The 27494-nt window shown below is 39.4% G+C and overlaps 1 protein-coding gene across 2 annotated transcripts in view; it reads left to right on the top strand.

Moving 5' to 3' along the window:
- CORIN (corin, serine peptidase) overlaps nucleotides 1-27494 on the top strand; it is a 157396-nt gene that overhangs the window by 20490 nt on the left and 109412 nt on the right. For both annotated transcript variants that reach the window (XM_087735590.1, XM_087735589.1), the window contains exon 3: nucleotides 7281-7733. In XM_087735590.1, coding sequence (XP_087591716.1) covers nucleotides 7281-7733 — 453 coding nt within the window. The remainder of the gene's footprint in view (nucleotides 1-7280; nucleotides 7734-27494) is intronic.

Here is a 27494-nt window from a genome sequence, read left to right as displayed (position 1 = left end):
TAGTAAATTTTCATTACTTTCCAGAAAAACAAAAAATAACTGAGTCCATGGTTTGAATAGCTAAATCTTTCTTTAAAATGGAGAGATGGAAGATCACCTTCAACTTGTTTTAGAATCTGTAGTCTATGTCCCATTTTGCTTACACTGAAAAAAAACCTTAAGTAACGAATAGTATGCAAACATTACAAAGGTGAAAATTAGCATGTTTGTAAGAATGAAAAACCTCTGGCATTTTCATTCTTTTCTTTGCAGAGAGGAAGTGTTCTAAACCACCTGAAACATTGTTTTTAAAAAGTCCTTCACAGCTGCTGAGCATTATAACAAATTTAAATTTTATTTGATGGTACCATAATTGCTTACCATTGCAGTTATTTATCTTGGAAAACAAAATGCTTTATACTTACAGTTCCATAAAGGAAAATCAATTATATTTATTTTATAGTGATAAATGCATTCCATGGTAGATGTCCCATTCCTTCACATCAGTATCCTCAACTGATACTTACGTGGTCTTCTACCACCTCCTGTTAACGCCATCTGCAACTAATGCTTTGTCTATTATTTTCTGTAGAATTCAGAACAAGTCTTGTGACACACATAAAGAATGGTTTCAGGTATGTCAGACTTTTACAGTCCAGTTGTAATTTTTGGGCATATGATCACAGTGCAGGATCACATCAAATAAGCCTCCCTTTCAGGCAAGTAGTATACCCTCTTATCTATGCACAATGTTAGGCAGTCATGCATTTTGCAAAATAATATTTTAAAAATCTGTTAGTCTGTCAACACTGGTGGGAATGAGGATTACAATTAAAGTCTCTAAGAGGCACTGTTGACTATGGATATGCAAATAATTGAGGTTTTGATTCTCTCACTGTCCTTATATTATCAGCATGCAGTGTTGATATTTTGGCTCTGACATGTGTTTTGAGATTAATTTTGGTTCTCAGTGAGAATTATTACAAGTGTTATGTGTGATGTGTTGTATTTAGCATTTTCATCTTACTGTCCCTAAAAACAAAGCTCACTCCAATAGCTGCATTTTTATTATCCTTGTGTAAGTATGAACCAGCCTGGGTAGTTCTCAAATCATTCTGTTGTTTGGGAAATCTGTAGCAAGATTCTGTCCACCTGAGAGATGCTGTCAATGTTCTTGCATGTCACTGGTTGAACAATGATCATTACTACTATAGTATCTGTGAGACTTGTATTCTCCTTTCCGTTCCCCTCCTGAGAACACGGAAAGAGCTGTGTCTCCTTCAAAGAATAAACATCAGGAAAAGTGCATTATAGTAAAACTGCTAGGCTTAGCTTGGTGGCTGTTGGATCTTCCACATTCATATGTCAATACTCCTGTAATCAATTTGGAACCCAACTGTACTGGCCCATAAGGAACTTCTTGCCACACAGAGGAAGTTAAAGTTGCAGGGAGTTACAGTTATACTCTAGCATGAAAGGATCTTGATTCCTGAATCATTTGGAGATGCTGGTAGTTCTCCGAGTGATGTTGAGCCTCGAGGCATATGACGTGTCCTCAAAATCTAAAGTGACTTGCAGCATGGAGATTCAAAAGTTATAATTGTGAAAGCAACATGAAACATAAACAATTCTGTTGTCAATCAATGGCAAGATTTGGTGTAAGACAGGTTTCTAAATTTAGGAGTTTAACACTTACATATAAATAAACCATTTGGTCCTGGGAGTTTTTCTGATGGAAGATGGTAATCATCAGCTAAATGATCTGCCAGTTCTTTAATTTGGTCTTGCCAACACAGCTATATTATGGGGAATGTCCAAAGGGGTGTATCCCAGGGCAGCCTGTATTTCACCCATCTATAAGAACTAATTTAGTCTAGCAAACCTTCTTTACTGATACACCTGGAATGTTGGGGGAGGGGGGGAAAAGGTGCTGTGAATACAGCTCCAGGTCAGAATGTGTGCTGTGAGACATCACTGAGGTTAGCGAGAAATTGTTCTTGTGATCTAGAGAATAATAGTGAAAACCTGTCAGTCCACCCAGCACAGATGGACAGAAGGTCACAGTGACTGAAGCATGGATTCTGGTGCAGCATAACTGATTCCCAAGGAGCCCATGGAGCTTTATTCATTAGCCAGCACAAAGTGAGTGTTTAACGCAGGCATAGAGTTCAGGATTGGTTTCTGAATTGCAATAGAGCCATTATGTGTATGTTACGTTTCATTTCTTAGGTTAAGAAAAGCTTTATAAATAAAAATTTCTAGTTACATGACACATGGTGCTCAAGAGACAGGAAAAAAAGACACCAGATAAAATTTTTTTATTAGACCACAATGTTATGGCTGTAACTGGGACCGGCAACAACAGCTGTTAATATGAAAGGTAGCTACTGTCTTCCCTTCCATCCCTTTAGTACAATCCTGATATTTTTGCTGAGACTTCATTGCCTGAAAGCCAGAAGTTGATGAAAGGGAAAATCTTTCCTTTCTCCACGGGACCTTAGGAGCCTGGCTTGCTTCTGCAGCTTCTTTAAGAGATGCCTTCCCCAAAGTCTGCTTTGAGTTCCATTTTGTCTGGGAACTGATCCATTATTTGCATGTCACCTGTTCAGTTGCAAAAAAACCAAACAAACAAAAAACCAAACAAAACAAAACACACACAAAAAAAGAACCTACCAAAAAAACCCAGCTGACCTCCTTTTTGTCCCTTTGGGCAGCTGGTAAGCAGTTTAAGGTAATGTCTTTACTTGACAGGAGGAGCTGGATAAAGTCTACTACTGCAGCTCAACTGATGTGCAATGGTTTGGTATGCTATGGGACCTCCATATTACCAATGATGTCCCCGTTTCTTCAGAGTGCAGAGTCATAGGGACAGACCCTGCAGAGGAAATCTCGGTGGGTACATGTGGGCTAGTTATAGTGGTGAACCAGCGTTTTCATTCCCTGTGTAACTGCCTCATCCATTACACATACTTTGGTAGGCTGCTTTGCTCTGTTTCATTAGCTTTTTAAACAAACTTGGTCTTTTTGAGATTTCCTGCTGTGAACTGCTAGAAATCATTCACAGTATACACTGCCAAAATCTCAATTTAATAGCTTGAACAGTGTGACTATTTCTTAGATCTCATAACTGTCCATTTCAGATCTTTAAATAAAACATTAATTCCCCAATAGTGAACAGCAACTGGAAAATGATCAGTAAAACTGTTGCCAAAGCATCGCTTTGAACCGAATGAGCCTGGTGCCAGTTCCTCGTTTTTGTACCAAACACAATGAAGGCCAGCATGCTGGATATTTCTGTCTTCTGGACATGTCCAGCTGTAGCTGGAGGCACAAATCCGAAATGGTTACAGCTATTTCTCAGCTAATTAATTATCTGGCTTATGATTTACTGTCTACAGCTCTGTACGAATTCACCTCTGAAGAATAGTTGGATGTAGCATGCACGTACACCTGAATAAAATGCATGTTCTGTATGTGTTGTATGGCTGCTAGCAGACATTGATAGAGAGTAATTCAGTTCTCATTGCTGAAGAGATTAAAAAAGAATTGATTGTTTTAAAGCATCACACTGTTTTCTTGGGTATCTCAAAATGTAAATAATTCCTTCAGGGCTTTTGATGCTATAAAAAATCTCCAGTAAGCTTAATTTAAGATTGAAGATCTTTTTAGGGGGGAAAAGGAAGAGAATCAAAGCAAATGGGAGCCTAACTCGGAGAGTGGACTCTATAGCCTAGAATTAAGTGCTTGAATTCTCTACTGTGCATTGGGAAGGTGAGAGGATAGGAGGAAAACGTGGGGGGGAGAACAAGGTGACTCAGGAAGGTGATCCAAAACCCTCACAGACTAAGTGGAAACAGAGTTGTCATCTAGAGCTAGCCAGTGGGGAATGCCAAACAGAGGTCTACACCTACCTCTCTCAAGGGCATATGCACCAGAGCCCAGGCTCATGTCATTTTGTGGGAAAAAAACCTGTTAAAAATAATTTTAATACTACTCATTGTCAGCTGAGATGATACAATTGGGAAGGCTTTTTGTGCAGAAGAGGTTCATTGTGTGGTACACCTGTCAAGAAGAGAAGGGGAGTTATTATCACTAGGAAACTGTGAAAATAGAACAAAAAATGCTATTGTTGGAAAGATGGGTTGAAGAAGGAAACAAGGAGATCTCGGTGAAAGAAGTAAATGACCTTATGGGTAGTGATAGACATAGCTATTATTTGTAGTTCCAGAAAAAGAATGAAATAAGGCTGAGTGGGGAGAGAATAGAATCCAGTGGGTAACTTCAGTATTTTCCTTAACAGTATTTATTGGTCCACTGTATTAAACCAAAAGGTTTTTTTAAACTTCTTCCAAGAGTTTATCTGTCTTGTAATGTATTGCCTGCTATTCTGCTGAGTGATACATAAATAGCTAATCACTTTTACTTTAATTTTAAATGATTATTCATAGCTCTTTGGGACCAATGTTTTTCAGGCTTTTTCTATTTTTGTGTTGAGTGGAGGAAAAGAGACGAGCCGAGAGAGGAGGAGAGAGAATGTGAAAAAAATCCCCTCAGCTATTTTTGAGTTACGGAAAAAAATTATGCACTCCTCCAAAGGAGGAAAAAAAGCTCATCTTAACTTTTTGAAAACTACAGAAAAAACTACTGATGTTTGAAACTTGAAACAAAGTAGGCTTCTGATTCATAGAGATTCAAAGCTTTATTTGGAATCAAAGCATCCAAGTAAAGCTACATATGAGTGAGCACAATTTCTGAGCACAGTCGGTCACAATTCCTTAGCTTTCAGCAAACCATATTACTACTGGTCCCTATTTGTGAAACCAGAGCACATTCATTCTTCCCATTTGGCCTGACCAGAGGACTCAAGCAGAAAAAATTGCTGCTGAAATAATTTGCAAGTGGGACGTTTTTAGTTGCTTCTGTGAAATACATGCAGTAAATTTCACCAAATCCCAATGAATTACGAACATTTGCTGGTGGAAGAACAGAAACCTTAACATGTATATATATAAAGTTCCCCTGGGTTCTTCCAGTAGAAGTTAGACACAAAGATTTACTCACAGTTAGTGACACTGGAGCCAAAACAACCCAGGCTGGATAAAGGAGGTTATAGTAAATCTCAAAGGGTAACTCTTTCATTGAACCCCATTATAGTTTAGGAATCTTACAAGTTTTTCTTCCTGGTTCCAGGTGCTACAGTTAAAGGTTACTCAGTGAAAAAGAAAATGCTAAGACGACTGTGCCTTCTCAGCTATTGTAGTTCTCTTTTCTTCCTACCTATGAAGGTTTCCAACCCAAAGTCACTTCAGACTGTAACTGGAAGTTGGGTTCTTCTGGCATTGTTAGTTATTTGTAGCTGGGATTAATAAAGATTTCCTCCTACCCGGTCCTTGAATTTCAGACCAGTCAACTGAGTTAGTCTAGTTGCAGAGTGCATGAAGGGGTGAGAAGAGGAATTCAGTAACAGCAGTGGGAAGGGGCTCAGGATACCCGAGTGTGGTGCCTGGAGTTGGCAGAGCGGTGGGTTTGGCTAGGCAGAGAGCCTGGAGTGGTGGCGGGCAGAGAGGTGATCATGTGACTAGCCATTTTGGTAAACGCAACAACCAAACTGAAAACAAAGTTCAGGAGAGATGGTGGTGGGTGTTGTGTGGACTTGAGTCATCTGTACCAAGCAGCTAATGAAGGATCAAATCAATATGAAAGCCTAGGAAAAAACAATTTACACATTAGAGTGGAGAGAAAGATCTGTGTGATTTGCCTTGAGTTCAGAGGGTTTGTAGAGAACAACAGGAGGTGAATTGTTGCTAACATGCTTCAGGTGTGACCATCTTTTTGGCTTGAGGGCCTGTAGCTAGCATAAGGGTGAGAGAGAAGAAAAGGAGCTGAAAGGATAAACAGAAAACTCTTTTCTTTCTATATGGAGCTTAGCTGGAGGAAGCCATGTTTTAGGCCTTTTCTTTGGATTTTCGCTAATTTGTGTCTCATCGTTGAAAGGACAAATATTCTTCACTCCCTTGTTTTTACTTTATTGTCTTGAAACAATGTGAGAGGAGTGCTTAAATATCGGTTAGGAGTAGACAATAAGAAAATCCATTAAAATTATCAATCGTTGCCAGGGTATTTAAAAACAGTTGGGAGATTTTATGTTTTAAGGGATTCCTTTTAATTATTTGTACTCAAGTCTAGCTGAACTGTGTTTATTATGATTGTTAAACTCTCTTACATGACTAGCTAGTGGCAAAAATTACTTTTGCTATTTGCCAAAGATTTCTTACATTGTGATACAAAGTGGTGCTTCTCTTCTAGCATTAAATATGACTCTAATATATTTGGTTAAAAAAATTTGAGTTAGTATTTGTAGTTTTTATTACAGATAACTAAGTTATATGTCCTATACATGTTTGAGATGCCTACTTTATTGTTTGTATTAATTAAATATTTCAGTAATAGTCACAGATTAAAAATAGATTCTCTTACTATTTAGTTTTAATTCCCTGATGCTTATGGGATGCATCTCCTTAGTGTTATGCAGCTGTTTTGATTTGCGAACTATAATTACTTGTAACTTCAACACCCACAACTAAGCAAAGTCTGTGTTTGTCTATGATATAATAAATGAACAAAAATAAAATAAAGCAAGTGCCTAAAATTTTGGACATAACTATATATTTAAAATCCAGCATCAGAGAAGAATGACAAAGAACTCATGGACTCTATTTAGCAATGGTAGTTAAATTACATAATCCTACATAGAGAAAACAATACCTCTTTCCATTTTAAAAATTAGTGAATATAACATATATTAAAAATCTGTTGGTTCCCTTGAAGCTTCAGAATTAGCTTTCTGAAGATGGTGGTATTATGAAAACAAGAGATGATGCAATTTAAAAAGAGAAAAAAAAGTAGTATTGCCAATCTTGTTAACACTATGATAGAATGATTTCATGTTGGAGCTCCCAAAAATTACACTCTATAGTTATAAACATGTAAGAATTTAGTGACCTACTGCAAGTAAGATTAAAAACTTTTAGTTCACGGAAGCGTTTATTTGTTTCTCTATTTATATGTTTATTTATCCTATAGTAGTCATAGCTTTTGTTTTGATGTGCTACTGTTACTTTGTTGCTACTTTGTTGCTACAAGTTAACTCTTAACTTCAGTTCTCTTTAATTTTAACTTTGAAATAAATATTACTTTTTTAATCTGTGCCATTATATTTATTATTAACCTTCCAAAACAAATTGGTGACACTTGCCCTTCCAGGTGATGGTAATTGTGGTGCTTTTTTTCCTTTCTTCCAGGGGTGTTAGAAAAAACATGCTTTTACTCAAATGGAAGTGAGGTCCTCACGGTGAACAGTGACATTGAAACATCCGATGTTCTTTTGCCAAACATGGTTGAAAACCGTTCCAAGACTGATCCCACAATGGATCTCAGCACACGGCCCTCTTCCTGGACCACCACACCTTTATCCCACATTGACCAAATGAACAAGAACTCAAATATATTTAGAGAGACTTTCCAGGAAAATTCATTTGCTCTCGCAACTCAAGCCACAGTGCTCAATCCTCACCCTACCTATGATGCTGCTTTGGCAGAGGGCTCTGAAAACAGCACCCAGCTGTTTGCCACTGCAGAGGAGGCGACTTTGTGGTCTACAGATTCATCCTTTAACAACACAGAGATGATGACCACTCTGCCAGTATTAAGTCCTACCCATCCATCTGTGTCACAAAAAATGGATCAGAAAAAAAGTAAGTTAACATTTTATTTGGCTCCATAATTCTGACTCAAAAAGTACAGAACATACTGTTGGCATGCTTCCCAATGTGTTCCCATGAGTTCTGGGGAATGTGTCCCTTTCGATAATTTATTTTGTCGTGCACATTCCATGTTGCAAGCAACTGGTTTCTTATCAGAACATTTGATTGACCCCGTTGTGGAAGATGCAGTGAATTCTTTCAGGTATGAATACTTACAATACATGCTTCAGTTGGTGATAATCATGCATGCTTATTACCAAGCCTGAAAATGAGTTATTGCAGACCGTACTCAGTTTGTAGACTGAATTTTCTGCGTTTCTTTAAAATTATGTATGTGGCAAGTACCTTCCTGAACTTGAGATGTAATTACAGTTACAACTTTCTCTGTTAATAGATAAATTCTTTTCTAATTTGAAGCAGTTTCTCTATGTAGTTCCAGTGACATTTCTGAGGACTATAATCAACATGTCTAGAGAGAATAACAACTGTGATCAGGTTTTTTTTGGTTTGACTATGAAAGTAGGTGCATTTCATTAGTGCTGTGGTAATTTTATTGATTCATTGTGTCAGTGGTAGTGAAAGGTTCCCTGATACTGTTTTTCTAACAACTGAAACACTAGGGTACCATATTAAAATGAACTTGTTTCTCTTGGACTGCATATCATTCCTCTGCTCTTGATCCCACAGGAGCACAAAGCAAAACTTATTCCGGGTCATAGAGAGATCTGAAATAGATGAAAGCAGATAGTCAGTGACCTAAAAGTGGCACACTCTATTAAATGTATTTTTGAAATTTCTATAAAATGAAAATGAAGAGATGGTATCTGACAGTGGTCATCCCTTCTGAAAGGCCACTGAATTATATGTTATTTTGAGGAACAGGTCTGTGTGTCATTCCTCTATTGGATTCTGTGCTTAGTTAAGTTGTAAGACCTGATACTACTTATCCGAGATTTTTCGCTCTGCTATTTGTTTGTTTGTTTGTTTTTAAACATTCTCCCTTCAGGAGTTTGTCCCCGACCCCCTCATAAAACATACAGATAAAAGTTGGCAAACAGCCTTATCATGTCTTTTTCTTGTTCTTTCTGGAATGAAGCAGGGAAAAACCTTTGAATAAGACTTTCTCTCTTTAAAACCTGGTACACAGAAGGGATTCCTGTTGAGGGCATTTCAGTGATCACTTACTTTCTCACTCAAGACCAAGGTTTTAAAAATAATAACTTACTGTGAATCAATGATTTGTCAATATTTTCTTCTGTCCTCTAGACTGTAGTGACTCCACAGGCCATTTGAATGGTGCAGGCTTTCTGTAGGTTCTGTTTGCTAAATAATTTTTCTTAAACAGACTTATCTCTTATTTTCTACCCCGGCACCCCAAACTCAGAACAAATGTCAGTAAATGCACACTTGTATCCTATTAGTGATTTATTTATTCACCTCTTTTCATAACTTGGTTAATTATCACCGTGCCAAAGAACAGCATAGAAGCATAGTGCGCTACACTACAGATACTTCCAACCCATAGGATTTTCAATAATTACTGTAGCAACGGACACCTCAAAGTTAGTGGCCTGATGATTAATGTTGAGCAAAACCGTAGGACAACGTACCGCCTGTTTTTCTTTACTAGGTCATCTTTGATGTGTTGTGGGGTCTAACTGTTCCTATTCTAGAAGATGGTGTCTTTGCATTGCAGTCTTAGTAACTGGGTAGATACTGGGTAGATACAGTATAGATGTATTGTGTAAGATTCTGTGTCAGCTGCCTAATCATCATATTTGAGATACCTGGAATTCCCAGAAATATAGATGAAACAGTGTAAAACTTTTTTCCCTTTTCTTCTGATGTTGGAATGAACTCTTTCGAGATGGATATAGTATGCGTATGTGTATGGGAAGTGAAATCTTTCCCTCCTAGGATGTTGATGCAGGCACAGTGCTACAGTGGCTCAGGACAACCTTAGGTCTGGAATTCAAAACTTTCAAATATTTGGGGTTTGGTATTATATAGAAAGGCACTTGTAGCCTATGAAGAAATTTGTGTGTGCTATATTCTGGTAAGTGCAGTTCATTCCAACAGCAGTATGACTGTGTATATTCAGCAGGCATGACTACTTGGATTCTACTGTGAGGTAGTTTCTTCTGTGTAAAGAGAAAAGGACAAAAGATTTTCAAAGACAAATTTGAAATACCACAGGTTTCTTTAAAAAACAAAAACAACAACAAAAAAAGCCCATCCCAAACTGAGATACTTCAAGTTAGGTTTTTCTGCCCCTATCAGAAGCACCAGGAGCTAGTATGTTACGAATCAATAACCTCTCAGTCTTTGATTCCACTTTCAAGTGTTTTGCTTATCTGTATTCATGTGGATGCTGCCTTAATTCTATGTGTAGATACATGAAAAATGTATATATATTTTGGGGATCCAGAAGAATTTGGTCTCAGAATAACTATGTGTTCCCATGGCTGTCCAAGGCATGGAGGACTAGAAAGCAGGGGATTTTGACGAGTACACAGGGCTCCTGACTACCTCGCTTGTCCTGGCCTTTGCAAATTAACTCCATACACTTGTCCTCGGTCTCTTTGATCTCTCCTTTCCTACTAAGCTTTGCTTATTGGCTAGAACTCTAAGGTGACAGAGAACATGGTCTGATGTCCGTAGGAAGTTCTTATGTATTCTGATGTGGAGGGAGATGGGGAATAACTGGGAGATAAGATATAAATAAGTTTTGGAATAGTGAGACTGGAATAGCCTTTTGGAGTAAAAAGGATTTTTTGGGACAAGTAAACTCAATGACCACATGGGAATGGTCATAGTAGATCAAATTAAGTCTCTCTTGCTTAGTGCGTGGATCCAACTGCGACCATTAGCACATGCCTAAAGAAGAATAAACTAGGGCTAGCGTACAGAGACACGTCAACATTATATGGTAGCAGATTGCAGTGATCTGCAGTAAGTCCTAATGAGAGTTCGCCCGTGAATTTATGTAGTCACTTTTGAACCCATGTAAAATGGAGGTTTGAGCTTTTTAGGCATCTCTTATAAGGAAATTAATCTCCAAATGAAGTGTGAGGGTGATGTTCCATCATCATCAATGCACGCTAGCAGATCATCCATCAGTACAAATTTCATCTGGTTCAGATGTGGGGAGGTGGATGCATTTCTGTTGATTTAGTAAGCATGCATAACTTGGACTTCATGCTGGTTTTATGCAGGGTGTTAAAAGACAAATGATAGGTCATAGAACATAGAGACTGCCAGTGCGAAACCAACCAGACAAAATTCTCTGAACACATTTGAACTGGCATTCATGTGGCTGTAATGTTTTTGGTCTGGTGGTGTTAGTATTCCTAGCACTGGATTTGCTTTACTGGTGAACCACAGCTTCAATAAAAGACACATTAATAAGAGCAATGGTAAACATTATGACCATATGGTATTCACTCAAGATTTCAAAATAACACAAGTAAGACATTGCTGAGTTACTGACTGGAGAAGAATGAAATTTGGCACATATGACATCAATTATTTAAAAAGTCCTTGAAGCAGAAGGAAGTTATTTGGCAGAAATTCTAGTAAAGAATAGATTAGTGGGTAAATGGAAATGCATGATACAATAAGGAAGAGATGAAGAAGTTTATTTTCATTTTACAAGGGGAAGCAATGTCTCACAAGTCTATTAGAAAGTTCTTTGAAGGAGTCAGTGAAAATGCTGGTTAATACAATATGCTTGGCTTTTCAAAATGCTGTTAACGAGTCTTCACTGAGAAGTCTTAAAGATGCTCTTCTCACAGAGTAATTGCTCGTTCATTAAAAGACAGAAGGAAAAATAAGAATGAATGGTTAGACTCCACAGTGAAGAAGGTTACTGAAGGAGTCTTACAGGGTTTCCTGATCTGGGAAAGCAGTGAACAGTCAAGTAACAACATTTCTGCTAATACGGAATTACCTGTCCAAAATGAATAGCTGGGAATCACATAAAGGTCTCATAACGGAGAGGGTGACTGATAAAATGTTTAGATGACTTTGTGCCAATAGGTGCAAAAGAATGCTGGAGAGAGGGCAACAAGCTTAACTCTATGTAATACAGTGCTGGACTCTCAGCTAGCTTTGCCACCAAAAAAAAAAAAAAGACCTGACGCTTTGCTGCAGACAGCGTTCTGGCTCCATGACTGTCAAGAAGGCAAACAGGGTGTTAGGTATCATCATGAAGTCTGCGAAGACCAAAACAGGAAATCTCATTACATCAGTGTATAAGTTCAGAAAGGTAATAGTAGAATTGGAAAAGGCAAATAGCAGGCAACCAGACCACTAGAGACATGGAATGGCTTAGATGTGAGGAGGTACTAAATAGGAGGAAGACACCGTTTTCCTCCTGGAAAACAGCTGGCTGAGGAGTAAGTGGTTGTGGTACATATCCATACCATTTTCGAGTGTCCTGGAGAAATAGAACAGGGAACACTTACTCACTGTTTTTCATTATATCAGTAGGTGCCTTTTTTTTTTTTTTGTTATCAGACAGTAAGTTAAAAAAAGGAGACATGATGGAACTCATTGCCACAGGATGATGAGAAAACCAGGAAGTATGAAAATACTTGGAGAACTTCATGAGGGGTTTGTCTGTTGGGGGCTTTTAAACACAATAGTCCAGTGGCAACCTCTGACTTGTGAAGGCTCAAGATTTTAGGTTGTCAGAAGTTGTTACACTCCTAGGTGGTTGTTCCTTATATTTGCCCTAAATTCTTAGAATTTTTCTTGAACATATAATGCTGGCCCCTACCAAAGGCCAGCTTCTGAGTTAAACATATCCTGTGCTACCTCTGTTGGAAAGCAAGTGAAGGAATACGTTTTTTCTGCTGAGGGATTTGAGTTTGTGTGACTTCATGTTTAAATGTTTTCCAAAGGCATGGGACATGGTCCTAAGTCACTCGGATGGTTCATTGGAGCGTTTTCTGATAGCAGAAACATCAGGAAGGGAGTCTTAGGTGAACCAATAGGTTCAGTAGTGTATATTCATGGAATTTAGAAGTATATGCAGTAATATTCTGTTCATCTTTCAATCAATGCTTAACAGAAAAAGAACCATACACTAAACAGTAATTATCTTAAAGAATAAAGGATATTTTTCCAAGATAAATATCAGTACAATTTCATTGGTACTTTTTTTCTCTTTGAAACAAAAATAGGCTGCGGTTAGGCGGTAAAGTGGGAGACTGACCAGGAGAGAGCTCAAGTGTCTGAGACTGAGCGGGATGTTTTCATTTCAAATGAAGCAGACTCCCTGTTTTGTAAGACTGCCCATTTGGGGAGACAGGAAGGAGGAGAGCGAGGGCTGACGTTCTTCCTAGGAAAACATCCTGTAAACTAATGGAATACGCACGGGGACAAGAGGTATTAGTGTCTGATTTTGTTTCTTCCACTCACTGATGTTTATGCATATGTATATTTAATATCCCTTTTTTTCTGTGCCAAGTCTCTCGTACTTCTCTCCTAGCAGGCAGTCTAGTAACCCCTCTGCCGTTTCACAAAAAAAAAGTTGCAGTGGAGAACTGTGACGGTGTTCAGATCCTAACATGAAAGGTAGCATGACGAAGCGTGGTCTCCTGCCATACCTTTCTGTGCTGGGCATCACCCCCCACCCCAGCAGGCTCCAACGCTGTCAGGAGCTGAGGGAGCAAGACCCGTTCCTCCGCACAGCCCCACAAGCCGCAGCGGGTCTCTGGTGCCCGAAGCGGTTCCTGCGGCCTGTCACTGCCGCACAGCGACATCGGCTTCAGCCCCCTTTTCCCGCCGCGCCGCCGCCGCCCCGGGCGCTGCGCTCCGGCCGCCAGAGGGCGCTGCTGCCGCTGCCGGCGGGCCGGGCCCCGCGGGGACCGGCAGCGCGGCCCAGGCCGCTCCCGGGAGGAAGGGGGCACCGGCGTGGGGAACACAGGTACAGGCCTCATCTGCGTTGAGAGGACGGAGAAGGAGAGGCAGGTTCCCCCGTGTGTTAGCGGGGCTGGGGGACACTGGTGGAGAAGAGGTGTCTGGGGAGGCTTCCGTCTGAGGGGCAGCCTGGTTGCACAGCTCCAGGCTACGCTGGGGAGTCCAGGGAGAGCACTGCGCCTCTAGACCTTTCAGTAGGAAAAGAACTGAGTGGAGAGCAAGGTGTATAGAAATAAGGGACATGTTTTTTCCAGCTGTGGGTTATTCTGTATGTACTTGACGGAGTGCTAGGAAAAGGCACACGTCGCAGATGAACGTGGATTTGGTTCCCGTTCAGCTCCTCCCTGCACTTAGACAAGTGTGCAGGAGGGTGAAGAAACCCCTGAGCCTTAAATGGTTGCTTGGAAGAATGAAGTGGGAAAGTGCCTTATGTTTGCATCTTTTATTCTTTTCCTAAACAACAAATATTATTTTTATGCAGAGGACCCTTGGGTCTTTTCATGTTTCATGCACATCTTTGAAACTGAGCAATGTAATCTATTTGCAGTCCCTTGCTCAGCCTAGAAGCTATCCTAATCCTCTCGATTGTCATTTAACTATGTTTAATTTATACGTGAAATAAATCTCTCTGTCTCTACCTAGCATTTCTTACTTTGTGCAGAGAACTAGTCTGGCCCAGCTTTCTGTTTGGTAGAAAAGAGCAATATGAGAACCACTGTGGGGATAGCTGGATGGGATATGTCACATGTGGACCAGAAACAAGTAATTTTCTGCCTCTCTCTCCCTGCCTTGTGCTGCTAAAGACATTTTTTTCTACTGAAGCTAAGGTATCCAGTAACTGCATCCCAAGTCAGACCATAGGCTTGCATCTCCCTAATCCCCAATATCTCAAGCAGTGATGTAATAAATCACTTTTTCTTCTAGCTCAATTTATGTTTAATTACTCATACAAGTTGGAATAGACCCAATTATATAAGGAGTAATAGCAGCAATAGACCCATGGTAGATATTTAGGGATATTCTTGTCCTCAAAAAAACCCTCAAAATCTTGTTAAAACATGATTTTCTCCTGAAGGGAAAATGGTTTTGGTTTTTCAGATTGGCGTAGAAGAACATAAACAGTGGTCTCCTAAATCCCAGGCCAGGAGTTTAGCCACTCAGCTGTGTTTTTTTCATGCAAATGTAAGCATGAGTTAGACTAATGTGGTAACTATTAATTTTGTTGGTGCTTGAGTTCATGCTTGAGAGTGTTTTGTCTTCCAGCAGTAGCTTCTGTTTCTTTGTCTCACCTATACCTACATTTTCTCTCAAAATTAAAGAAACAAAGTGAAAAAAGCTGTCCTAAAATTTTGGCAATGTGGGCCTCATTAAAAAATTCCTTTTATTTCACTAGTCAATCACTAGAGCCATTCAGGTTTTCTCATCTAGCAGAAATTGAAAACTAAATTTGCAGTTGACATGGCAAAATTGGTGACTTACAAGAGAAACACATGATGAATTTTCACTAAATTTGATAGCAAGGACTTGGTTTTCATCAGTTTGCCTATTCTACCATTGCAGTTTCATATGGGTGCATGGGCACAGCTTGGCAAGGAAAGCATTAAGTTTCTGACATATAAGATATATTAGCTGGAATACAAAAAATTCTTAAGTCATTACTTTTTATGTAGAATATAGAGAGATTTTTCATTACAATTTACGTTTATAAGGAAGAAAAAGTTTACTAGCTTTTATCACTTGGTGCATTGCTGCTCTCAGGTAACTGTAAGTTTGCCAAAAACTTAAAATACTTGTGTGATAATTATAATGAGGTTGCTAAAACTTTCATACATTTGCCTCTAGCTAAGCTTGTGATTTCAATTCCCTTTAATAAATTCATGGCTCCTTATTGCAACTGTTTTGTTTATAGATTATCATCTGTCCAAATGCAGTCTGATGGAACAATGTTCTGTATGAGATATCTAGACCTTAAGATAACAGACCTCAAGTATCTGTTGGGATTAATACTGTAATGAATACTGTGAATAACTATCACACCCCCCTTGCGATTCCATGTATCTCTATTCTTTGGCCCTTCAGCAGCGTGGCTTACTTTAAAGTGGGAGATTCCCTCCTTGGAAATAACTACAAAGTCAGCTTTGTTCTAGTCTTTAAATGACACGTGTGTGCTTAGGTGGTCAGGCATTGGAATAGGCTGCCCAGGGAAGTGGTTGAGTCTCCATCCCTAGAGATATTTAAAGAACGGATAGATGTGGTGCTCGAGGACATGGTATAGTGATGGACTTGGCAGTGATAGGTTAACGGTTGGACTCGATGATCTTAAGGGTCTTTTCCAACCTTAACGATTCTATGATTCTATGTACCTTTAAAACTTTAAAGAACAGAAGTCTTTTCAGCTTTACACCTTTTATGCATCCATGGTGGTTTTTTACACTTTGTTGCTTGTAGTTTCAACAGAGGTTTTTTGTTAAAATTGAACCATGAACTGACCAAGAGACTAAGTAAGATGTCATATGCTTAGCATGGCATGAAGCTTTCAAGGATGGGAACAATGAAGCAAGGCATCTCTTAAGATAATTGGCTGAGAATTGCAGCCACTGACTTCCTTTACAGACCCATCAGCTTCTCTGAAACTATTTTAAAAATTATTTGTGTGGTTATTTCAACAAAAGATGATGCTAATACATGTTTTGTTCCGTATTGTGATTGATCAGTTTGTTTCCAAAGTTTCACCTTAAAACTGGTAGCAGCACGTGATTTTGTTTGATTAAAGGTGATCTGCTTTATGCTTCTGCATGGTCTGCTATGGATTATAATGGATAGAGTGCAGCCAGGTGTGGGTATAGAGCCATTATTAATATAAAATGATAAGATCTAAACTCTTGTCCAAAAACTGGAAGGTCAAAAGTATTGATAAAACAGAAAGTGATTTACAGTCAACTGTCATCTTTCGCAATCATGTGAAATTCAAGAACAACATAATGAGTACCATGATTTGAAATCATTATGGGGATGGGAATTTGAGAAAGTAATAAATAACCCAATACAGTTAAAGATTAATTTAGCTACTAATCCATACAGAAAATCTGTCTTTCTCACCTTTATTATGACTGATAATTTAAAAAGTCCTAATGATATTCTCCAATGAAATAAAATAGCAGAAGTTCAGACTAGAAATTAGGAAAAGCTTTCTCGCTAGATAGGTAGTGCAGCAGTAGAACCCGTTGCCCACAGAGGCTGTGGGATTCCTATCCCTGGGTGTTTGCAAGACTCAGCCGAAGTCATGGATGACAGCATGCTGGTGGTAATCTCACTTGGAGCAGCAAGTTGGCTAGAGACCTCCAGAGGACTCTTTCAACCAGTATTTCTATGATTATAAGGTATAAAAAAATTATTTGCACATAGGGAGTAGAACATGAGTGTTTTGCATGGTTGAAAAAAGTTTAACATTACAGCTTGTTTAATGGTATTTGAGATAATTTTGTCCTAATTTTCATGGGGAAGCTTGTCGTTTCTGTCTAACATAGGCAATTGTCCTGGTTTCAGCTGGGATACAGTTGTTTTTTTCTTTCTAGTAGCTGGTATAGTGCTGTGTTTTGGATTTAGTATGAGGATAATCTTGATAGCACACTGATGTTTTAGTTGTCGCTAAGTAGTGCTTACACCAGTCAAGGACTTTTCAGCTTCCCATGCTCTGCCCGGTGCACAAGAAGCTGGGAGGGGGGCACAGCCAGGGGGACTGACCCAGACTGGCCCAAGGGCTATGCCATACCGTATGACGTCATGCTCAGTATATAAACTGGGGCGAGTTGGCCGGGGGGCAGCAATTGCTGCTTGGGAACAGGCTGGGCATCGGTTGGCGGGTGGTGAGCATTTGTATTGTGTATCACTTGCTTTGTATATTATTATATTATTATTATTACTACTACTACTATTCTATTTCAATTTCCTTCAATTATTAAACTGTTATTATCTCAACCCATGAGTTTTCTGACTTTCACCCTTCCAATTCTCTCCCCCATCCCACTGGGGTGGGGGGAGTGAGCGAGTGGCTGTGTGGTGCTTCGTTTCCAGCTGGGGTTAAACCACAACAGCAATTAAACAATGAGCTATAAGAGAGAGAGCATTGAAGGAAGCTAGCTGTATTTATTAGTGGAATTACGTGGAAGAAATAAATGGACTTTCCATTCTGGTAAGAGCAATTGAAGTATGAGGATTTAAAGATCTCAGTTTGCACAAGCAACTTGCAAGCATCATGTTCATAAGATTTAAATGCAACCTGAACTGACATACAGTTATAGAAAACTTCACCATAGTTATGTTAAGCTCTTAAACAACTATATATTAATCTAATCCTTTTACACGTTAAAAAATCAGGGTGATTTTTGACCTCTAATTGCTCAGGGTGTGAAAGCTTGTCAACATTCATCTTTGTTCACACAACAATCAAATAGTGTAACTGGAACTCTAAAGAATAACTCCATTAATGTAGATAGCTAGGCTTGTCTATGAACAGAAGCATTCGGACTCTAGTGGTAGAAACAGAATTAGGCCATCACTGCATAAAAATATGATGCTCAAAAGAAAATTCTGTGATACAGACAGGGAGAGTCAGTAGCAGCCCCTCAGACTAAAGAAAGGGCCCAGGAAGTCGTATATCATGTTCTGCAACATATGCCTTGCCAAATGTGCCATCAAGTTCAGAAGATCTAGGCTGCAGTATTTCTGGCTAATGCAAATAATCTTTTACAGACAATGACTATCTACGCTGTAATGAAACAAGTGCATACACACCTCTGAAAAATATAGTTGTGTGAATTTTCCATGGAGGAACCAATAATTTGTTAGACTGATCAGTCCTTGGTCAGCCAGGGCTTTAACGATCAACACCCGGATCTTAAGTTCCACTTGCAAACTGCCAAGCAGGAGACTGCAGTTTGCAAAGCATAGGTTTCACATACTTGTGTTCTGCTTAGCAAGTGTGGTGCTGTATTCTGCTCTTAGTTTCTGTATGGATTCACAGGGAGGGGTTTGCTGTGTTAAGTTATCATTGTGAGATATACTTGGAAAAAAGGATCCTAATTTCTTACTGAACAGTTCAGAAGAGTAATTTGGCTATTCTAGAAAAGTAATTAACCAGAGACAACTTGGACAGCTCAGGCACAGCCTATTTCTATTTCTATGCTGACCTATTCAGAGCCTGTTGAGTATCTCAACTATTGTAAGTCTTTTACAAAGCACTGTGTTTTTTTTATTTTGTTTTGAACATAACAGTATTGATGCATAATTAAATGTTGTCAATCAAGCTAGCATTCATTTTCACTTATTGAAAACACATTTAAAAAAAAACAAACCAAAACACAAAAACAACTAACCAAAACCATCTGGATGCTTGCTAGGTCCTGTGGAAGCTACCATTTTTTTAATTTTTTTTTTTTTTTTTTAACAAAACCCATCAAGAGTACTAAACTCATGCACATGTTTCAAAACAATAGCAAAATCCTGTCCAGCCTAATATGCCATGGAAAATAGTCTCTATTGATAGATCTAATCCTGAAATTAATTTCATTTTGTGCCTTTTGTTTATTTAACGGTAGGTTCTTAGAAATATGTCTCCAATTTCACTAAAGAATCCTGTAATTAGGAAATGACTAATCAAAATACCAGATCTGGAATACAGGCCAGCTCACACCTCATGGGGGGTAGGTGTTCAGCCTCAGCTTTGGCTAATGAGCTTACCTGCTCTCAGCTGTGCCTGCCCAAGGGATTAAAGCAGCAAGTACGTGCCTCAGCCAAGAAGGGCAGCATCTGGAAGCACCTCAGTGAAAGAACTGGGGCTCCAAAAAATGAGGTGGCTTGCTGAAGAGTCCAGCCTTCTGCAATATTCTTTGGTCAGGAGAATAACTGTGTTGGAATTTATGACTGCATTAAGCTCTGAGCAAGAAGTGTCTGGTGCAGACTGGATGTGGTGTTCCACTGTACAGCAGCTGGTACAGATTGCCTTAAAAAAATTACAATAACACTTCAACTCTGATCTAAAATATGAGTTATATTTCCCTCATGGCTAATCCCCTCTCTGTGACCTGGGAGATAATGAATTGTTTTTCTCTCTACTGCAGGTGGTCAGTAGCCTTATCACCTCTCCCTTTGGTACTGTGGAGCACAAGGGGGAGTTGAGAATCACTCATTCCTTTCAAATTGTATAATTCATTAGCTGAATGAAGTTAAATGCAGAGCAATTGTTTTCAGCTAGTCTTGGAGTCTGACTTCTATTTCAGATCTGCAGATGGGGTTTGCTGTTCAAAAGCTTGTTTCCCTCTTCCCCACATAAGCTATTACGAGTCAGCTGGGCTTCATTTGGAGGTTAGCGGTGCTGAGAAGGTGTCCCCATTCCCTTTGCTCAGAGCCACACAGTGCCGTATGCTTCTTTTTATGCGCTGGTATTTGCTGTCTCCTCGATGAGCTGACTCAGCTCTAACACCAGCTAAGTGAGCTCTTGGCTGGCTTGGCACCAAAGTTGTTTTACAGGAAATGGCAAGCTCACACGGTTGAGAGGAAGCAGTACTGCGCCATTGCATCAGTTCAATTGTCTTGTGAAATGTTTTTCTGACTGTGTCAGTTGACCTAAGAAAAGTCACGACCCTCTGTTAGAAACTTACTGACAGTACCTTGCTTATATCTTTAGGCTACCATGGCTCTTACTGAAACATGAGTGTCAGCCCTCAGGAGACACGAGTTTGTCAAACATCTACCCACATGTAAATGTAACAAACTTAATACTACTCCTCTTGAGGTTATGTCTTTGTGCTGTATTGAAGCTGTATGAAGGCACTCCTGTTAAAGCTTTCTTTAGGGATCAAGACATTACATTTCATGTGTAAAGTGCTTCTGATAAACCAGATTTCCCCAAATCTGCAGGGTCATTTATGGCCATAATCACCTAAAAGAAAAGCTATTAGTGCTTTTACTTAAGTGCTTCTTAATCCTTGTTTCCATTTTGCAGTGTACTGCAGAGGATCTCTATTCTAGCAAAGGAGAGATTTTTATTTTTCACAGATTGAAGGAAGCTTATTTTTACATTGTTTTCCATCCCTTCGTCATTTTTACGTTTTGGTATTGGAGGTATTGCTGTTTGTACACACTTTTTCTTTTGCATTGGCTGCAGACACAGTGTTTACCAAAAATTTATTGACTGTGGTAGCAGTCTTGAGATAGAAATATTGGTCAGCTCCTCAATGACATACTGGTCTTGTCAATAGAGACTGTTAGAAATGGGGAACCTGCTGTTGGCAGTTGTTTGTAATATTGTGCTTTTACAACAGAGTGTAGAGTTACGTATTCGCATTGTCTTTTCCTTCACTTCCTGAGTGCTTAATGGATACTTTTAGGTATGAGCTTTCTGTTTCCATGGAACAACTAGATAGTTTGTCAGTTGCCAATGAAATCAAAGTGTCATGGAGTGATGATTCTATCACAGAAGAACTTGTTCCTGTGCTAGCTGGGAATTAATCTATTGTGGTTTTGGCAGTTCTAGAAAGGCAAAAGGTTCCTTTAGATCAAATCAGTGTGGATGTTACAAAATTCGTGGAAATTTTTTTTTCTCTGAAATTTGGTTATCAAAACACTTTAGATGACTCAAAGCAAAATGCTTTGAATGCCAAACTGGAACTAACCATAGGTTAGTTCTTATAGAAGCAAGCCTGCAAAAGATGTGCTGAATGAGCTCATTTAGCTTGACTTTAATTTTAATTTGCAGAGGCATCAGGAACTTACAGTGTATATACCAATCTTGGTTCTGGCAATTTTAGCATTTTTAACGGAGTCCAGCCCAACACAGTTATTTAACAACCCAAACTTACATGCAAATAGGCAAATAGAGTCTTCTTTCAGCAGTTTAAAAAGGAGTTAGCTCATTTTGAGCAAAAGATCTTAAAAACTGAGTAGCTTTAAAGACATCTTGAACTGTCCCAGCCCTTAAATGATGTACATACTTTCTAAGTAGAAATAGGATGACCCATCTTGTTCTGTGTTTTTCTGTGGTCTTGTATCATATGTGTTAAAGCTTTGGTACACTTTAGCACAGATGTGGAGGCTTTACTTACCTACCAGTGACAAAAAATCTTCAAAATTAAGTTACCGAGCACTTTCTACTATCTTTACATAATTTCTGGATAATAACTAGTTTTGCATATTAATTCTGCTTAACATAGGGTCTATCATGACACAAACCCTTTTATTCTGAAACTAGATACTTAAACTAACTGGACAACATTGCTGTGGATTGACCTTGGCTGGCTGCCAGATGCCCACCCAGATGCTCTCTCACTCCCTCCCTTCAACAGGACAGGGAGAGAAAACAAGATGAAAAAATCTTTTGGGTTGAGGTAAAGACAGGGGGGTCACTTACCAATTGTCATCAGGTGCAAATCAGACTCGACTTGGGGAAAATTAATTGAACTTACTGCCAATTGAAAATAGAGTCGGGTGGTGAGAAACAAATACAAGAACGAAAACACCTTCCCCCAACCCCACCCTTCTTCCCAGGCTCAACTTCACTCCTTCATTTGCATCTCTTCTACCTCCTCACCGCTGTGAGTGGCACAGGGGGATGGGGCATGGGGTTGCAGTCAGTCCATAACAGTTCCTCTCTGCTGCTGCTTCCTCCTCCCATTTTCCCCTGCTTCAGTGTTGGGTCCCTGCACGGGCTGCAGTGCTTCCAGGACAGCTCCCATGTGGGTCCTCTCTGTGGGCTGCAGTCCCTCAGGATAAGCCTGCTCCAGCATGGGTCCTTGCTGACAAGACCTTGTTTCAAAGTATTGAAAGAGTACTGTCTTTTTTTTTTGTGACATCTAACATGTTTTATAGCAAAAGCAGTTTGCTAAAATTAAATTTGTGAAATCTTTTGACAAATCTTCATGTTTTAGGTGATAAATGATCTAACCATTTTGCTATGGTGTAAAAGGGACAACTTAGCTGCATCAGACCATGGAATGTATGCAGTGTGGGAATAAGTTTGTCGATATTTGAGTTTCAGTGATCTAGTGAATAAAGAGTCAAAATGGATGGGTCATGAAGGATGATTAAGGTTCTAAGCAATCTCGTATGGCTCTAGAATATTTTCTTCATCCACAGTCACTTCTGTTGACTTGCTCATTGGAGTGACCAATATAATCACCGTAACAACCTAAGACGGGGAGAATTTGTCCCTCTTAATGATTGTGATAGAGCAACCCTCTATAGTTTTAGCATTTCTTTAATGGAGAGCAGATATAAGTGGGAGACAGCAACAAACTGAAGACTGATTTTGTGACTTCTTTTGGCAAATAACCTGTGTGGTAGTAGTTGGCATCGGATTAGAGAAAGATAGCTGTAGAATAATTTACTCCTTGGTAAGTATCCATCTTTAAATATTAGAGATTAATTTTAATCTTGAAACTATAGCTTTTTATGGTACTTTTTTAGGAAGTGAATATATAATAAAGGAATGCTTTAATCGTGTAAGAGAACCTTGGTTTTAGTTGTAAGACAATGGAAAATGTCGTCTGGTGTACATCAGTGAAGAAACCTTTGGGCTATTTGGTAAATAGCTGGGGTGAGATTGTAAAAGTAAACAGTCACAGTGACATAATCCCCCAGTACATTGTTTTAGCAGGAAAAAAACAACTGCTGTAACTGCCTTAGGGATGTTATGAAATTGCGATATGGCGTGAAAAATAACAGCTGGGGGGAAAGGAGGTGCGTGTGTGATAATCCATAAAGATGTGGCCTCTATTATGAAAATGCTTGAGAACTTCTGTTCTAAGAAAGCATTTCTTAATTGTATTTGTATTATTTGTCTTATTATTTACATACTTGGGTTCAGGATGAAAGCACCAAATGCACTGATTACATAGGAGCTGTTAGTAAAACTTCTAAAGCCTGAAACTTAAGAAATAAATGCTTTTGAACCTTGAGAGTCTTATAAAATAAGCTTCTTATTGCCTATAACTTGCATGGAATCACTCTTAAAATTACTCCTATCTGATTTCCTAAAATACTTTACTTATATTTAATACAGTTGCAGAAGTGAATTGTGTCTATTTTCCTAACATAAGTTTTGCGCTAATCAAAGGCAGATGACATGTATTATGTACATGATATTCCTTTTTAGGCGTCAGTTTGAATGGAAGTTTGAAATATTGTTTTGATTTTGTGCAAATGTAACTCAGTAGATACAAAAGGAATATATGCAATTGAAAAGAAACCTAGCAGGAACCAGAGATGAGTAAATGGTGTTCAGCTGTTCTTCATTCATTGGGTTACTTTAATTTCTTTCACGCCACTTTCCTTGCCATGAAGAAGTTGGAACCTGCTTCATTTACAGACGTCTCTTTAGCAAGGTTTTTATTTTTCCAGTATAATGGTGACAATGTGTCTTGGCTCACATTGAATCTTAAGGAGCGACAGAGGTCAAGAGAGTGACACGTTTAAAAACGGAAGGCAACTATTTAGAACAACACTTGAGCATATGCTAAGTTCATCCCTATTCAGAAAGCACTTCAGCACATGCTTAAAAGATTCTCTCAGTAGAGAAGCTGTCTAGCCTCAAGATGGAAATTCCAAATACGCAAAAGTCAGTGCTTTTCAAAAAGTAGTTGGCACCTGCCTCCCCTGTTGATTTGAATCGGGTCTGCTGGTGCTCAGTAGTTCTGAAAAAATTGTCCATTTATTCTGTGGTTACCTTTTTATCCCCACATGCAGGGATATGAAGAGTTTTAAGCAATTTCTTATCAGGATCTTGAGCACAACGCTAAACTTAGGAATTCCCTTAATTACCCATGGTCTGCCAGAGAGGCTCTGCCACTTTTCCCAAGCCTGTGACCTCTGATTTGAGACATCCAACTAGTGCTTATTAGAGTAGTGCACCTCTAATTAGATGAAGCTTTAATGTAATACTTTGTGCATTGTGCATGTTCAGTGCCTTTCAGAACTGGATATCTCATTTTGGATATCCCATGAAAGAGGTTAAATCTTCATGTAGAAGTCTCAAATATTCAGTTTAGTGCTTCCAAATATATAGGCAAATAAAGTTAAGAACACTCCTTTTATTTGTAATGTTTTCATTAACATATATAATTTTGAACTGCTTATAAAGCATATGTTATCCTCTCATTTAGATAGATTTAATTTTGGAAGGATGACTAGGTACCCTGATTGCAACAACTGTTTAGTATGTTATTTAGATAAAAATGCATCTGCAGTATTTGTATTCTAAGTGTTTCAGCATTCCATGAGGGAAAAAATGGAACTGAGGGGTAAGTGACATAAAAGTGTAATGGTTCTTTAGGCCTAAGATAACAATGCAAAAAACCCCCCCAGCTACTATAAATTTTAAAATAGGCACAAATGATTTGTATCTGAGTAGCTTACACCCTCACAAGTATTTTTAAAATTCTTGTGTAAACAATTTTTAAAAAATCTTATTTAAACCATAAGCCTTTAAGTGCAGACAAGTTGGCTGAAATCCAAGTAGAAGAAAAGAACAAAGAAACACAAGCAAGGTGGGATGTGTTGAAAGGTAAATTGCACTCATTATAATTGCACTCATTATAAGTAATGATTGTTATGTCTTGGGTAGGGGAGAAAGTATATAAATAGGGACATACATACAAACTGTCTGAAAATAAGAGCTGTATTGACAATACAAGATTGTAGAAATCATAGAATGAAGCTGACGTAATACAGAAAGTGAAGGGAAGGTAAAGATGAAAAATGAAAGGAAATGTGATTACATGGGAGGTTAAGTCATGTAAAGACTAATTTCCACTGCATCCAGAATAGGAGAGATTCTGGGGAGAAGAAAGTCAGGGGTCTCCAACAGATGGCAAGAATCATTCAAACACTGAAGAGCTTGGCATTGTTGAAGAAATGAAATGCATTCTTTGTCTCACAATTTACAATGGCAAATTTAGGACAGATGTCTGAAAAACAAGCATTTTCAGGAGTCTTGAAAGGGAAATATTAAGGGAAAGCAGAAAAAGAAATAAAAAAAAAATTGATCTTTAACTGGCTGATTTAAAAACAAAGCCAAGTGAACTGGATCCAACCTGAAAGTATGAAGAAAATTGTGACTTAGTTTGACTAGTATATTTTGAGTAGTATGGCCAAACTGTCTGTGAATTTTCTTTATTGATTTCAAACTGTGATTCAAACAGCTGCAGAAGAGCCAACAGAGTACTTTTTGGAAGAACTGAGAATTCTATACTGAAGGAAATAGTACAAATGATACAAAGATGTTGATCAGACTTGAAAAGAATTGAAGACTTAGGATTTTTTTAAAGCTATTTCCTTCCACAGCTTCATTTTGGTTTTCTGTCCATGTTATGTCGTCTTCCAATTTATACTCTTATAATCTATGTAGCCCGACACAGAGACTCATTCAGGATTTTATCCTGTAGTAGGAACTATCCAAAGGACCTAATTCCATTACTGCATCTTTGATGTGTCCCTGTCTCTTCCTTGGTTCTGTCTAGCCTTCCATACAGAAAGATGACCTACAATTTCCCCTTCTCTTGGGCTTCCTCTCCCAACTTCACTGGAATTTTTCCACATGACTCTGAGTCCAGTGTCTCTATTTAAGGTCTGCTTGGTTGGCACGGGGTTTATCTTCCCCGTCACGGACACCTTATGCAGTGAGAAGCACATAAAAATTATCCAAATCTGACATGGCTAAGTGGGATCTGGGCTAGCTAAAGAAAAGATTTAAAGAGACAGTACAGCAATGCATGAGTCAAAACTAAATCTCCTTTGTAGAATTGTTTTAGTGTTTTCAGTTATTCTTTCATGTTACTTGAATTTGAAAAGAAAGAATATTTTTATTAGACTATGGTGGGTTGCCCTTGGAGGGCTGCCAGATACCCAGTTGCTATCTCACTCCCTCCCTTCAACGGGACAGAGAGGGGAGAAAACAAGATGAAAAATCTTTTGGGTTGAGGTAAAGACAGGGGGGTCACTTACCAATTGTCATCAGGTGCAAATCAGACTCGACTTGGGGAAAATTAATTGAACTTACTGCCAATTGAAAATAGAGTCGGGTGGTGAGAAACAAATACAAGAACGAAAACACCTTCCCCCAACCCCACCCTTCTTCCCAGGCTCAACTTCACTCCTTCATTTGCATCTCTTCTACCTCCTCACCGCTGTGAGTGGCACAGGGGGATGGGGCATGGGGTTGCAGTCAGTCCATAACAGTTCCTCTCTGCTGCTGCTTCCTCCTCCCATTTTCCCCTGCTTCAGTGTTGGGTCCCTGCACGGGCTGCAGTGCTTCCAGGACAGCTCCCATGTGGGTCCTCTCTGTGGGCTGCAGTCCCTCAGGATAAGCCTGCTCCAGCATGGGTCCTCTGCAGGCTACAGTTCCTTCAGGACATATCCACCTGCTCTGGTGTGGAGTCCTCCACCGGCTGCAGAGAGGATACCTGCTCCAGCAGGGTGTCTTCCCTGGGCTGCAGGGGAATCTCTGCTCCAGCGCCTGAAGCACCTCCTCCCCTCCTTCTCTCACCTTGGTGTTCGCAGCATTATTTGTCACACTTCTTTTTTCCTCACTCTCACTCCTCTGTGCAGTGTTTTGCCCTTTTTTAACATGCTTTCCCTGAGGCGCTGCCATCATGGCTGCGGGTCTCAGCTGTGCCCTGCCGTGGGTCTGTTGGAGCCGGCTGGAACCGGCCGTGTCCAGCACAGGGCAGCCCCGGCCTCTCCTCACAGAGGCCGCGTTGCAGCCCCCCCCCCCCCCCCCCCCCCCCCCCGTTGCCACCTACACCTGCTACTGAGAAAGCTGGGAAAAACGGGCAA

The sequence above is a fragment of the Nipponia nippon genome, unplaced genomic scaffold (assembly GCF_047370975.1).
Source record: "Nipponia nippon isolate SJK-2023a ecotype South Korea unplaced genomic scaffold, ASM4737097v1 scaffold_6, whole genome shotgun sequence".
NCBI lineage: Eukaryota > Metazoa > Chordata > Aves > Pelecaniformes > Threskiornithidae > Nipponia > Nipponia nippon.
The sequence above is the reverse complement of the archived record's forward strand: the minus strand, read 5'-3'. Positions and strand labels throughout refer to the sequence as shown.